Source organism: Crinia signifera, chromosome 7 (genome assembly GCF_055691185.1).
Source record: "Crinia signifera chromosome 7, ASM5569118v1, whole genome shotgun sequence".
In the NCBI taxonomy this organism is placed as follows: domain Eukaryota; kingdom Metazoa; phylum Chordata; class Amphibia; order Anura; family Myobatrachidae; genus Crinia; species Crinia signifera.
In genome coordinates this window covers 179064699-179080172 of record NC_139223.1, presented here as the reverse complement: position 1 = coordinate 179080172, position 15474 = coordinate 179064699, and the positions used below count along the sequence as shown (strand labels likewise).

Sequence of the window (15474 nt, the reverse complement as noted above, 5' to 3'; positions counted from 1 at the left end):
GTGATGCCCGTTATACATATGCCACACACCGTGATGCCCCTTAGACATATGCCACATACCGTGATGCTCATTATACATATGCCACACACCGTGTTGCCCATTATACATATGCCACACACTGTAATGCCCATTATACATATGCAGCACACTGTGATGCCCATTATACATATGCCACACACCGTAATGCCCACTATACATATGCCACACACCGTGATGCCATTATACATATGCCATGCACCGTGATGCTCCATTAAACATATGCCACACACCGTGATGCCCATTATACATATGCCACACACCGTGATGCCCATTATACATATGCCACACACCGTGATGCCCATTATACATATGCCACACACAGTGATGCCCATTATACATATGCCACACACCGTGATGCCCATTATACATATGCCACACTCCGTGATGCTCATTATACATATGCCACACACCGTGATGCCCATTATACATATGCCACACCGTGATGCTCCATTATACATATGCCACACCGTGATGCTCCATTATACATATGCCAAACACCGTGATGCCCATTATACATATGCCACACACCATGATGCTCCATTATACATATGCCATGCACCCTGATGCCATTATACATATGCCACACACCGTGATGCTCCATTATACATATGCCACACACCGTGATGCTCCATTATACATATGCCACACACCGTGATGCCCATTATACATATGCCGCACACCGTGATGCCCATTATACATATGCCACACACCGTGATGCTCATTATACATATGCCACACACCGTGATGCTCCATTATACATATGCCACACACCATGATGCTCCAATATACATATGCCATGCACCCTGATGCCATTATACATATACCACACACCATTATGCCCATTACAGATATGCCACACACTGAGATGCCCATTACATATTATGGCACATAAGTGCCGCTTACTGACATGCTCATTCAAAGGAGGTTTAGTACTTGTTGCCAAGGGGGTGCTATTAGTCAGGATGAAGCAGTCTGACAGCCGGGCAGAGAGGGGTGGGCTGCCCGGCTGTCTTTAGAGCGGGCCCGCAGCTGTTTGAAATCTCACCGTGGGTCGCCAGCCAATAGAAGCACAAATTTACATGTCCCCTTCCCCTCCCCAACACACATTTACATGTCACCCCCCTCCCCTCCACATATTAACATGACACACACCCCTCCCCAGCACACATTAACATTTCATACCCATCGCCAGCACACATTACATACTGTACCTGGCTGGCTTGCTGTAGAGCTGCTCCATGTTCTGCCCATGCCTGGCCCACACACACACACAGTAATCACTCACTGTTTCTGCCTCCACTTACCCAAGTACGCTGACCCTGTGGAACTGTAATACATATCTGCAGTGCAGACTGGAGGGAGACTGCTTCTATGTAGCCCCGCCCCCCTTGAGGCGTTTAGCCACGCCCATCTATTCCGTGTAGCTCCGCCCATTTTCGGGACCCACTGTGCTCTCAAAACATGCTGCTGCTGTCAAAGGGCACGTGAGAGGGCTCTTCTAGCTGCCGCTGCCTGTCTAACTCTGTGACGGAAGAGGCAGCAGCAGCCGACAGGACAAACCAGTCTGAGACTCGGAACACATAGCAGCAGGGGATGCAGAACGGGAGTGCGCCTCCTGCCCAGCGCCTCCCTGCAATGCATCCTCTGCTAAGCGGCCCTGCTCCTGCGCTACCTTCTGGAGATCACTTGAGCAGCCGCACACAGTGACAGGACCGCGGGAGCAGCTGCGTGCGATCGCGCATGCGCACCAGCGCTCCCGCGGCCATTTTAACTGTGGCAGCACTTGAGGCCGGCCGCGGCCATCTTTGATCAGGGCAGAATGCACGTAGATGCCGCGGCCGGCCCTGTAAAGGAGGGAGGGCGGCCTTTTACACTGCAAATATGCCGGCCCACCGGGAAACAGCCCGGTTTCCCGGTAGGCCAATCCGCCCCTGGCAACACCGGAGGGTGAGCCAATCAGAGCTTGTGTACCAGCAGCCACTCTGATTCGCTAAAGGTACACAAGCTCTGGCGGAAATCACCTAACTCCTATGGGATCCTCAAAATTTGGCTCATACTTTGATAAATGGGTCACTATAATACCCCTTTCAGACCGCACTTTTTACCCGTTATTTTGCCGTTTTTTTTTTACCATTTTTAAAATGGTAATTTGTGCAGTCTGAAAGGTGCAGAGTGAATTTACCGGTTCTATGGAACTGGTATTTCTAAACGGTAATAAAGCAGGGTCCTACCCGTTTCAGACCCCTTTTTTTTTTTCATCCACTGTTTTCTATGTTTTAAAACGGATTCAGAGTTGTAAAGGAACAAAAACTGCATTGAAATACCGTTTAAGGACAAACACTGCACTGAAATACCATTTAAGGACATGAAAGGTGTGAAAGGGGTTTTAGCTGGCAGACCCGGTTTTAGAAACGTTTTAAAATACCGGGTCCAAGCCAGTTTTGCGGTCTGAAAGCAGCAGTAGTGTAAAACCAACCTTGATAAAAGCAGAGAATGGCAGAAATGATGCTGTTATTTTAGAACAGAGCGTACATGATTTCAATGGTATTAACATTTTATATAGTTCACATTTCAAATATTCTACATATGACTTGAGATTCCCACAAAATGTTCATTGTGGAGCCACAAGATTCCATCAGAGCATCTCAATCTACTAAAACACAGGTTATCCGTGCAGGCGCGAGCAAACACCGGCAATGTGCGTAGTCCGAACGTCACTTTTCATTGGCTCGCCCCCAGATTTCTTCTTTAACTCGGGGACCATACAGAGGGTGTGGTATAATTCCAAATATCATGGGAGAACTTGACGTGTAGCACACGGAGCTGTGACCTCTTTGTTGCTTGTGTAACTGTTTAATACTAATCCCAGCTGTGCTCTGTTGAGCATGACCAAATAATCTCCCTTACATCATTGGTTTACAGCACTGGGACTTGTGACTGCTCTGAGTTTGTGATGTGGCCAGCTGAGCTGTGCGGAATGTTCCCTTATCTCAGCGCTGCGTCCAGCACGCCGATCCCGCCTTGTTCTATTCGTGCTTAGAATGATTAGGGATATAAAGGTCGACAATGGCAATGTCGACATGAGTTTGTCATGCTTTTTTGTTCTAAATGTCGACGTGGACACTGTCAAAGTGCAACGCATCGCCTTGCATGGCTCCCTGCACTCGCCATGCTTTGAGCATGGTGCCTCGTTGAGTTGGCATACTATTGGGACACGGTCGACAGTCATTTAGGTCAACATGGGACAAGGTTGACAGGTCATTAGATCGACACAAGCATTAGGTTAACAAAGGAAAGGTTGACAGTCAAACAGTCGACATGGGTTTTTTCACTGTTTTTTGAGCTGACATGTGGCGACAGATGGTATTTCATGCCCTACCATCCACTAGGGCGTAGGGGGAGAATAAAAGTGCCCGAAGCATAGTGAGTGCGGTGCTATGTTTCAATGTCCATTTTGACTGTGTCGACATTTGGGTCAAAAACCAGTGAAAAACCCCATGTCGACCTTGCCTGTGTAGACCTAATGACCTGTCGACCTTGTCCCATGTCAACCTTTCAGCATGTCGACCTAGTGGTGTCTACCTAATGCTGTAGACCTAATGATCCACACCCATACTATTATATTCTTCCTCAACGCCCTAGTGGATGGTAAGGCATGAAATACCGCCTGCCGGCTAGAAAAAAAAGTGAAAAACATGTTGACATTTTGACTGTCGACTTTGCCATTGTCGACCTAATGATTGTGTCGACTGTCTTACCATTTCATGTGTTGATCTAAGTCATATCGACCTCATGACCATATACGATGCAAAATTCAGTTTTGCTTGAATTAATGGAATAAAATGTTAGAAAAATGTGCGAAACTATTATATTACAGTTCGGGCGTTTTTTTTTTTTTTGTTTTATAAAACCCAACAAATAGGGTGGAACGGATCCCTTGATCATAATCTCTGTTGCTCGAGTTCCAGAGTAGCCCAAGGCAACCATTTACTCATTGACCTGACCGGGGTTATGAACAAGTGATTGAGGTCAAAATTTGAGGGCGTTTCTTTATTTTGTGCGTCATTCCTTGGAAGCCTAAAAATGTTGTCCCTTTTTTTTTTTTTTTTTTTTATAAACATTCAGGAATGGCAAAAACTCAACTATGAAATCTACACCCTGCGGCAGGCAAGGCGAGAAGTGAGAGCAAGGTGGAGGCGCATCTTGGAGGACCTGGGTAGGTAACAGGAATTAGCCGAAACTGTTCCTCCTTGTTTTCATCTTTTGAAAAAAATGTCTGAAAACTATTTTTCAGAGCAGGTGGCCGCAGACCGGTGCGTTTGTAGTTGTAGAATTCTGCTGGGACCTGGAGGATAGTTAAGGCTAAGGAAAGATAAAATATGTTGCACTGAAGTGTGTGTGTGTGTGTGTGTGTGTGTGTCTGAAGGTGTTACCTGATCTGATGGCCTCATTTGCGGCCAGATGTATCAAGCTTCAAAAGTGATAAAATGGAGAGCGATAAACCACCAGAGTCAGCTCCTACCCAGCGGCGTAACTAGTTTTTTTGCGCCCCCCTGCCGACAATGCAGGAGGCGCCCCCCCCGGGTAAAAAAAACACGGAGGGGAGCCGGGGTACAGCGCGGGGGGGGGGGGTTGTGTGTTTGTGTGTGTGTTACCTCTGGCCGCATCCGTCTGCGCCGGGTCCCGGCTCTCGAGTCCCGTTTACTGCTGCTAATGAAAAAGTGACACTTGGAAAATGGCTGCCCCTATACTGCAGACGAAAAACTGTCTGCAGTAAGGGGGCAGCCATTTTCCAAGTGTCACCTTTTTGTATTAGAAGCGCTGCGGCTGCAGCAGTAGCCGGGACTCGGGAGAGCTGGGACCCGGTGCAAATAAAACCACCGGCGGCAGAAGGCAACCAATGAGTAACAATAGTCCCGCAGCCCCCCCGGCGCCCACATACCCTCAGCGCCTCCCCGCGGGGGCTGCGGGACGATAGTTACGCCACTGCTCCTACCTGTCCTTTTTCAAACCCAGCCTGTGACATGGCAGGTAGGAGCTGATTGGCTGGCTGTTTCTCACTCTCCATTTTATCACTTTTTTGAAGCTTGATACATCTGACCCCTAGTCCGTGTGTATATTTAGCCGTTTGAACTCTTCTTGCCCCTGACAACCTGTAAGAACGGTTATGGGCCGTAGTCAGGATCTATAGCGCTGAAACCTCCCCCCCCCCCCCCCCCCCACACACACACAAATACTGGACTCGAGTGAAAATGTTTTGGCTGTAGGTGACCATGGAAAGTAAACCACAGGTTGCTCGGACATTTAAATTTCAGTTGTCCCATTCCTGCAGCCCCCAAATGTGGCGATGGGGGGGCTGTGCAGGAGTGATATTTTTTAAAGATGAGAAAAGCTTCACTTTTTTTACCTTTTGTTCAAAGCATAACGGGGGGGGGGGGTACACTAAAATTGGTCGCCCCACTTGGCCCCCCCCCTCCGCAAGCTACCGTAGCGATCCTAATCTCATATGCGATAAGTATTGCAAAGGGCAGCTCTTGAGATAAGAGCTGCCCTTTGCGAAGCAGTCGGTGGGAGGTGAGCAGGTTCCCGGCGGCTCCCCGTCCTCCTACCCGGCTGCGGATGTACGGGGCTAGGGAGGAGGAGGTCACTGGCCCAGGGAGCACAGCAGGAGGCTGCCCGGACACAGGTGAGGGCAGCGCCGGGGCGCTGTACGAATACCATAGGCTTTTGCTGGTGATACCCCCTGCAGCGAAAACCAGGCGTGCGCGTATTCCTTATTACCAAGATGCGGTAAAAACCCAGATAACAAGGTTTTTACCACATTTTTCCTTTAGTGCATCCCCCCAGGACAAGCGCCCAGACTTTAGATGAGTGCAGTTCTTTCACTGCGCATACGCGTCCTGGTGGCTTACGTATCGGTGGCCTCCTCCCCGCCCCCAATGTTCGAACTGAAATCAGCTGAATGAGTATTCATGCATGGGTGAGCCGGTAAGACCAGTCTGAAATTTGTAGACCTAAAGGGGTAAATTTATTAATACCCCTTTTCCATCGCAGATATAACCTGGGTCGACCCGTGCAAAAGAGCCTTCTGAAAATACCCAGGTCCAGCAACCCGGCATTTTGACCCTGGTTGCTGTGCAGTGTTAACGGGTAAACCGGGTTCCGTTCACACTATAGGGAGGAGGCAATGTCCACTCCAAGAATTTCCTCTACCCGGCCCCCAAATGATGGGGATGGACACTTGTCCAAATCCCAGGTGCGACCCAGCATTTGTTATGCGAAAGGGGTATTAGATGGGAATTGTATTGATGGGATGTTGTCCATAGTGTGTGTGTGTGTGTGTGTGTGTATTGGCAGACGGTAAGCACTGATTCACGCTCCCGCATCATCGCCATCCGTCTCCCGGTATTACACTTTCCATAGTCACCTACTCCGGAAATTGGTCCATCCTCTGTGAAAATCGCTGGGCCGGGTGAAAATCGCTCAATGTGTATGCACTGAGCGATGTATCGGCCAGCGATTTTTCAGAACATCGTTCATGTGCAAAAATGCCCCAAAACGCACCTTTAAAACAGTGAGAACGTAGCTTGTTCTATCCTTATTACACTGTGGGCGCGAATGGATAATCCAACAAGCCACAGATATTGCCTTACCTGAAACAGGTATCCGGACTCATGATAAATTGACTCTAGGTCGACAGTCCTAAGTTTACTATTGGTCGACGGGGTCAAAAGGTCGACATAAAAAGGTTGATACAAAATTATGAACCGACATGTGCCGACAGGCGGTATTTCATACCCTACCATCCACTACGGTGCGGAGGGAGAAAATAATAGTGTGCCGAGCGCAGCGTGTCGCACATGTCGGCATAGACCGTGTCCATGCCGACCTATGTTGACATAAACACCAAAAAAACATGAAAAACTCATGTCGACCATTTCCCTGTTGGCCATATGACTGTAGACATAGACATTGTAGATCTAAAATACCATCACCCCTGAAACCGTAACTAAACGCATGTTACTAATCGGTTTAATTGAAGGAAAAGCTGCGTGACGCTGTTGTCTTCAACTTGGAGCTTCAGGGATTTTTTTCATACATTTTATTTGTGTATGTAAATATATAATTTGTTGCTTACGCTAAGCTATTAATGTCTCCAATCTTATGCTATTTGATAAAATAAATGGTTACGGTCTAGATGATAGCGAATGTCTAGGCCGACCGTGACATACCTAAGGTCAACACAACTTCCCCTGTCATTCATTAAACGTGTGTCGGCCCCTTCATGCCTGGGGGAGAAGCGGTATCAGTGCACATAGCGCTATTTAATACATCTGCCCCATGTTCTAACCTCTGGAGCGAGATAAAATAGATGGGAATAAATGATCAACCAACCAGCTCCTAACTGTCATTCAAACCCAAAGCACAGCGAGCAAAGCAGTATACTAATTTGGGACCTATGTGCTGAAATATAGAAATTGACACTGATAAAAAAAACTTGGTAAAATGTCGACATGATGTGTTTTTTATTTTTGGGGGGTGTTTTTTTGGTGCTTTTTTAAAAACCATTATGCCACTCCCGCCAGTAGCACGGCAGCGGTGTTGTTGGCATCCACATTATGGGCCTTATTCTAGTTCACTCTTTCTGACAAAATCCTAGATGGACAAAACCATGTGCGCTGCAGGGGGGCAGGTGTAAAATGTACATAGAGAATTAGATTTGGGTGAGTTATTTTGTTTCTGTGCAGGGTAAATACTGGCTGCTTTATTTTTACACTGCAATATAGATCTCACTTTGAAGCAAAACCCCACCCCAATCTAATTATATCTGCACAATTAACATCTGCCCCACCTGCAGTGCACATGGTTTTGTCCATCTAAGAAGGAATTTGTCAGAAAGAGTGAACTAGAATAAGGCCCCATATCTCAGAGCTTAGTACATAGAACCAATATCCTGAAATATGACAGATGGTTAGTACTTTATCTCTCTCCACTTCATCTCCAACACTTAGTAAGAAAACCCATTTATCTCTCTACTTTATTTTTTTTGTCCCAGGTTTTCAAAAAGAAGCCGAAACCCTTCTGTCTGTCTCAAAGCAAAGCACGATCAGTAACCCTAAGAACATGAAGAAGGCAATGGACCTGCTTCTGCGACTCACAGATGATACAAACATCTTCCCTGCGGGGTGGGACCTGCCGGAGCGATACCTTTATATAATGGTAAATGCCCTCTTTGTGTAGCCGTTGTATTTTCTAGAGATGTGCAGGTTTGGATATACCCAGATCTCAAAACGGGATCTTATTTTCTATCCGGCTGTCACATGTTTTGGAGCCATGTTACAGCCGATAGCCAATAAGATCCCATTTTGAGGTCCATTTTCTCCAATGCTCTTAGAAAGGTAGCCAGATATATTACGGTTTGTGTTTCCCCCACATAGGACCGGCTGATCTGTCTTGATGCAGTGGATGACTTCTTCAACATCGCTCACAAGAAATACCCCAAAACGCACATGGAAACAGACTCTAAGTTGAAAAAGTGACCCTCTTTGTACATGTTTCCTGCCGGCTGGGCTCAGAGCTCTGCTGCCAACTCGTCAACCTCTTTTGAACTTGTCTTGGCTGTTAGTGGTTATACAACAGAAATATGGACTTTCCGTCTACGTATCCACCAATGATTATGACTCCAAGAACCTAAAAATGATGCGATGATCGGCTAGAAGCTACGATATCCTAAACCCTGGATTTCATGCATCTGTCTAACCACTAAAACATTGTGGTGGTTCCTCATTGGAATAACTTGCTGCCCCTACTCTAGAACGGTTTGGTAGACTTTAGATCTCTAACGTATACGTAGATTCCATGGACTCCTTCTTCAACTCAAGAGCTTGCAATTTTCTTAAATTACCTATTGCAAGTTCTATGACACAAAAGACAAGTTTATTATAGGCTAAATCCATAGGTATGGAGACCATGACTCTAAAAATGTGACTTTTAAAGCTGAGCTGAAATGTTCTGGTTATATCTTATGCCTAGGAAAATAGACCACAGCATCAGAAGAGTAGGAGTTTGCCAAAAAGACTAATGGCGGTATTCAATCTGGGATTTCGTCAGTCAGAATCCCGAGACGTTTTTTCTGTCCACTCGACATATACTCAACGGGCGGAATTCAATATTCCGAGTGTCCAAAAGAGTGTTGGCAAAAACTGGCAACGGATTGATGAAAAAAGGCAGTGAAATCGACAATCCGCCGCCGTTTCCGACAAAACAGATCTGACTTGTTTTAAAGTCTGATTTGTTTAGTTGGAAGCCGCCTTCAATGATGTTGGGAACGGCAGCATTGAATAGGCGACGGCAACTATTTCCCCTGTCGGGAACAGATTCGACATTGCATACCCCCCTTGTGCATTTTATACATAGATTGCAGTTATTAAACCATGGGGTAAATTTACAAATTAAAAGCAGTGATGTTGCCTGTAGCAACCAATCAGATTGTGTCAATTTTCTAGGCTGCAACAGAGAAATGAAAGACACAATCTAAATGGTTGCTATGGGCAACATCACTGCTCTTAATTTTTAAAAGCATTAGTAATTTTTCCCCTCTGTCTCTGCTGTAGGAACATCCCTAAGAGTTGGAGCATGAGACAGACTATGACCTAGAATTGTGCAAGTTATCAATATTGATGAGAACGAGGTCGGTTTAACAGAAACTAGCTGTAAAGTGCCTCCTTCGTTTTCCGAATGCGTTAGCATGAATATGGGTCCAATGTTAAAAGCGGGTGATGCCATTGGGTGTATTAGTCTACAGGTGGACTTCCAAGGTTCCAATGAAACCGTTAAAGCTTAAATGGACAACGCTATTTATAGAGGGGTTTTTTTTCCTTGCATGACGCATTTTGCCACTTGGATATAATGGAGTACTGGTCTCCTGTCTTCAGTTACGCTATCTTTTAATTAATTATTTTATGAAGTCAAGATGCATATAGAGTGTTTAATGTTTAGCTTCCAAAATGATATGGGTGTAGTAGACAATGGCTTTGGGGTGGCAATCACCACCTTAATTATGGGGAAAGTCTTGAGGTATAGACTTGTCTATTATGTGAGTCATTGTTCTACTGTATTGGTTATGAATGCAAACATCTGTACAGGTAGATACAGACTCTGACCAGAACAGCCACAGCCTGCAATGTACAGTGCTGAAGTACATAGGTATAATTATTGTGATTTTATAAATATCAGCTGCAAGACCATTGTAAATATAATTGTATGTTACAAGAAAATATTCTAGTAACAGATTGTTCAGTACATAAAATATTGTATATTTCTTTAATTAAAATAGACAATTATGTATTTGCCAGGAACCCAAATCGTGGGAAATGTAAGAAATTATTGCTGTTTGTTCTCTGTGTCCGAGTCAGATTAAAGGTGCCAAATCTCGAATAAACCCTTTCTGTTTACAGGAATGTGCACAATTTGTTTGTTTTATATATTCTTTGGAATATTTTCCAGGTCTGTTTAACCTTTTGATTATAGTTTCCCTGTGACTCCAAATCCGGGTTTCTTTTGTGAGCATATTTGGGTAGTCATTGCTTGTTCATTTCAGGATATATTTTGCCCCTGCAGCCTGACACAGCTGATGGCATGTGATTGATCAAAACAGAGCAGCTGTGTGGGACTTCCTTAAGAAGGCAAGGTGGGAGTGTCATTTGCCGTCAGTCTGAGAGGTAGAGGAGGATCCTAGAGTCTAAAGACTCTCTGGATCATTTATCTTTAGTGCCGGTGATCAAAAAGTGTATGTATGTATGCCATGTGTATGTTTATATATTCTCCTTAACTTTCATCTAAGCAACCTCAGGGCTGCCTTCTCCCAGAGCCTGATGCCCTAGGCAGCTGCTTAATGGTAGATCTGGCCCTACCACTACTTATGGTACATGTTTCTTCTCAGATGCAAGGCCAATGTGTTGAGAAACAGACATACATTCACCTTACCATACATGCACAGATCTGCAATTCTAACAGATCTGCAGGCCAAGCTGAGTTGGGCCCGGCTGAATTGGGCCCGATGACCCTTGTTCACCAGGTCATCTGATGTTGCGTGATCAGATGTAGCAGATCACAAAAGTGCGAGGTTGGTGTCTGTGTGTATTTTTATTTTTTTGTACTTTTTGCTTAATGGGCGATTCTGTGTAAGAAAATCGCATCGCATGCTGTATTTTGCGTGCGATACGATTTTCCTATGTAATTTATTCACTGCTCTGGCTGGGGGCGGTGCAATTCGATCACAGTGCATGCGATCGCACCGCACGCAAAATCACATGCGATATTATAGGGTGAGATGCCATTTACTTTACTATACACTTCTATGAGATGCAATGAGTTTTAGGCACCCCCCTCCCCCGCAGCGGCGGAACACGTCCTCCCGACCTTTTCATACCCGCACTATCTATGTCGGCATGGAGTTGATTTCATATAGTGTGGCGAGCGCAGCGAGGGGATGCGGAATACTTGTAACGTAATCCGCATCCCCTCGCTATATAAAATCAACTCCACGCTGATGTGTATAGTGGGGACATGAAAAGGTCTGGAGGACGCATTCCGTTGCGCTCACCATGCTTCGGGGTGGTGTGGATAGTGGGGGGTGCCTAAAACTCATTGCATCTCATAGAAGTGTAAAGTAAATGGCATCACACCCTATAAAATCGCATGCGATTTTGCGTGCAATCGCATGCGATGCGAGCACATCGCACCGCCCACGGCAAGAGAGCAGGGAATAAATTACATGGGAAAATCGCATGTGATGTGATTTTCTTACGGTGCTGTACGTATGAAAATATGGCACGGTGATAATACACAAGTACCGTTTTTTTTTTTTAATTATTATTATTATTTAAAACACATTCTCTATCTTCTGCCATTGCAATGACTGGGCCATTATCGAACAACTAAGAATTAGCCCCTCACTTCAAGTTTATTGCAAGATGTTCATAAATTTTAAAGACCAGCAGAGGGCAGTGTTGCGTTGTATTTTGAGTGTCTTATTCCTGTTCATTTCAATCTTGTAATAACCTCTAAATGTTCAGTAGGGGGCAGTGTTGCATTATTGTATCATTGGTACTTGTTTCCTAGCACGGCCACATATCTTATGGATCGTGTACCTTTAGTTAAGGTACACGATCCATACGATGGACCCGATTTCCTTTGAAATCAGGTCCATTTGGCCGGCTAGGACAAAATATCGGGGGCATCGCGTCGGTCGGGACCGTTAACAATGGTCCCGACGCGATGCCCGCGATTTCCCCATAGGCTTCAATGTTAAAAAATATTTTAACATTGAAATCGTGTCGGGAAAGGTAAAATATCGGGGGCATCGCGTCGGTCGGGACCATTAACATAGGTCCCGACGCGATGCCCCCGATTTTTACATAGGCTTCAATGTTAAAAGATTTTTTAACATTGAAATCCTGAAAAAATGTGAAAAATGTGAAATGGGCCAATATGACCCATTTCACATTTTAGATGTCCCCGTCGTCACCCCACGATAGACGCCAACCCGAAGCGTGGCGAGCGCAGCGAGCCCGCGAGGGGTGGCGGTGCGTGTCCTCCGACCTTTTCATTCCCCTACTATCCACGTCGGCGTGGAGTTGAGAATAGAATAGTGTGGCGAGCCACCGAGCCCGAAGCGTGGCGAGCGGACGCGGATACCTTCACAGTTATACGCGTCCCCTCGCGGGCTTCACAGGTGTCCGTGGCGACGCGGACACCTGTGAAGTCCGCGAAGGGACGCGTATAACTGTGAAGGTATCCGCGTCCCCTCGCGGGTCACGCTGCGCTCGCCACGCTTCGGGCTCGGTGGCTCGCTGCGCTCGCCACACTATTCTATTCTCAACTCCACGCCGACGTGGATAGTAGGGGAATGAAAAGGTCGGAGGACGCGCACCGCCGCCCCTCGCGGGCTCGCTGCGCTCGCCACGCTTCGGGTTGGCGTCTATCGTGGGGTGGGGTGTACGCCGTGACATTTGGGGGGGTTGGGAATATTTTACATTGAATCCAATGTAAAATCGGGTCCCAGGGACCCGATTTACATTTAATTAAAAAAAAAAATCGGGTCCAAAATCGGTCGGTCGCGACGATCGCATCGCATGCGACCAAATCGCATGCGATGCGATCGACCCGATTTTTCCGACACGACCACCCCGATGTAAATCGGTGTGGCCGTGCTAGGAAACAAGTACTGTATCATTCAACAAACAGTTCAAAATGCAATATAGAGCTTATTCTTCATCTAACTTTACAAATTAAACAATAAATACATCAATCCTATTTCTACAACATATATTTAGGTTAAATCTGTTTTTCTATGTCCACTAACCTGGAGGGGGGGGGGGGGGGGGGGGAGATCCAATTAGACCTGATGCACTTGTAGCATTAAAAATGGCCTGATGCATTTGTAGCATTGAAAATGGCCTGATATCAAAATGTATGACCAGGTTTTAATTAAATTATGTAATTGAATAATAATACATGTAGCACCTTAAGCATGTGCAAGCGATATTTTATGTATTTATTTCCTTTTAATCTGCTGCTGCTTCTCTTTTTTTTTTTTTTTTTTACTGTAAGGTGCAAACTTCGGTACTTGTGAGTTATCCGGGCTGCCGATTTTGTCCTTAAGTTTAGTTAACTTAAGGACACCCGGCCGACGCGATGCCCGCGATTTAGCCCCAAATCGGGGGCATCGCGTCGGTCGTGGCCGTTATAAGGGGACGCGACGCGATGCCCGCGATTTCCCATAGACAGTAATGTTAAAAGACACGATGGACCCGATTTCCGACCCGATTTCCCATAGACAGTAATGTTAAAAGACGCGATGGACCCGATTTCCCATAGACAGCAATGTTAAAATAAAATGACAATGTGAAATTGGCCAATATGGGCATTTCACATTGGATATGTTTTAAAAAAAAATGTTTCATGGCCCCCCACCACCGTTAACGCCACCCCGCTATTGACGCCAACCCGAAGCGTGGCGAGCGCAGCGAGCCCGCAAGGGGCGGCGGTACGCGTCCTCCGACCTTTTCATACCCCTACTATCCACTAGGGCGTGGAGTGAGAATAGAATAGTGTGGCGAGCCCGAAGCGTGGCGAGCGGACGCGGATACCTTCACAGGTATCCGCGTGCCCTTGCGGGCTTCACAGGTGTCCGCGTCCCCTCGCGGGGCTCGCTGCGCTTGCCACACTATTCTATTCTCACTCCACGCCCTAGTGGATAGTAGGGGTATGAAAAGGTCAGAGGACGCGTACCGCCGCCCCTCGCGGGCTCGCATGACTCGCCACGCTTCGGGTTGGCGTCAATAGCGGGGTGGCGTTAACGGTGGTGGGGGGCCATGAAACATTTTTTTTAAAAACATATCCAATGTGAAATGCCCATATTGGCCAATTTCACATTGTCATTTTATTTTAACATTGCTGTCTATGGGAAATCGGGTCCATCGCGTCTTTTAACATGGAAAAACACGCACAAGGCGAGTCGAGCAGCGCTTAACCCAATGAATGATACCAATTGGTAAAAAGTGTAACAATTTTACTGTTAAAAATGCATACAAATAATACAAGAATACAAATAAACAAAAGAAATGAGGTGGGGAAATAAACGTAAATTGGAATTAATAAAACCAATATATAAGAATTAAAATTGAAAGGTATGGATGAGTCCTCGCCTCAGTGGACGTAACTGTGTAATAAATAGCTCACTTGTAGAGAATCAGGTAAGTGCACATTACCAGGTTGAAAAATGATGTCCCACAGAATTGTAGTGAAACTGGGAGTCCTCACGATGTTTGGTGGTTAGATGGAATAGCCACTGGAGGAAACAATTTAATTCGGATGGAATCAGTCCTCTAACTGAACAGCGAGAGCAGGTGATATTTCTTGGTCTCAATCGCCGGAGGATCCAAAACGAAGTGCCCAGTAGATGTTGCTGAAGTGGGTAATGGCTTCCGTGTCTGTAGTAACTCACACTGGTATGGATGTTGTGACCAGGAGTTTGTTAACCACGGTGTCCGCCGTTTGAAAAAACCACAGTGGGGATTGTTAGATGGTAGCGTTCACATCAAGTGAAATGTCCACAGTAGGTCCAGAGGCTAGGAAGGGTCACCTAACGCGTTTCACTGCGTCCTGCAGCTTTATCAAAGGTGTGGGGAACTGGTTGTCAGGTACAGGTATATATACCCCTTCTAATGGGGGAATCAATACACCTGTGGAATACACTTATGATTTTATTTCATAGACCGTAATAAAAATTAGTACAAAAATAAGAAGGCAGACATACATCACAGTTAGAAACTGAATTCATTTAGTGTAGTTTAAAAAAACATAATAAAAGTACATATAAAAGGCTTTTGTTTGTGGTAGTAGTTCCGATCATGTGACCAGAGCCAGATC

At 45.8% G+C, this 15474-nt stretch overlaps 1 protein-coding gene across 5 annotated transcripts in view; it reads left to right on the top strand.

Annotated features, from left to right (window-relative positions):
- Positions 1 to 10499, top strand: part of MREG (melanoregulin) — a 52745-nt gene extending 42246 nt beyond the window's left edge. For all 5 annotated transcript variants that reach the window (XM_083154504.1, XM_083154505.1, XM_083154506.1 and 2 more), the window contains 3 exons: positions 4165 to 4255; positions 8096 to 8259; positions 8478 to 10499. In XM_083154504.1, the coding sequence (XP_083010630.1) occupies positions 4165 to 4255; positions 8096 to 8259; positions 8478 to 8579 (357 nt within the window). In that variant the 3' untranslated portion in view covers positions 8580 to 10499. The remainder of the gene's footprint in view (positions 1 to 4164; positions 4256 to 8095; positions 8260 to 8477) is intronic.
- Positions 10500 to 15474: the final 4975 nt, after the last annotated feature.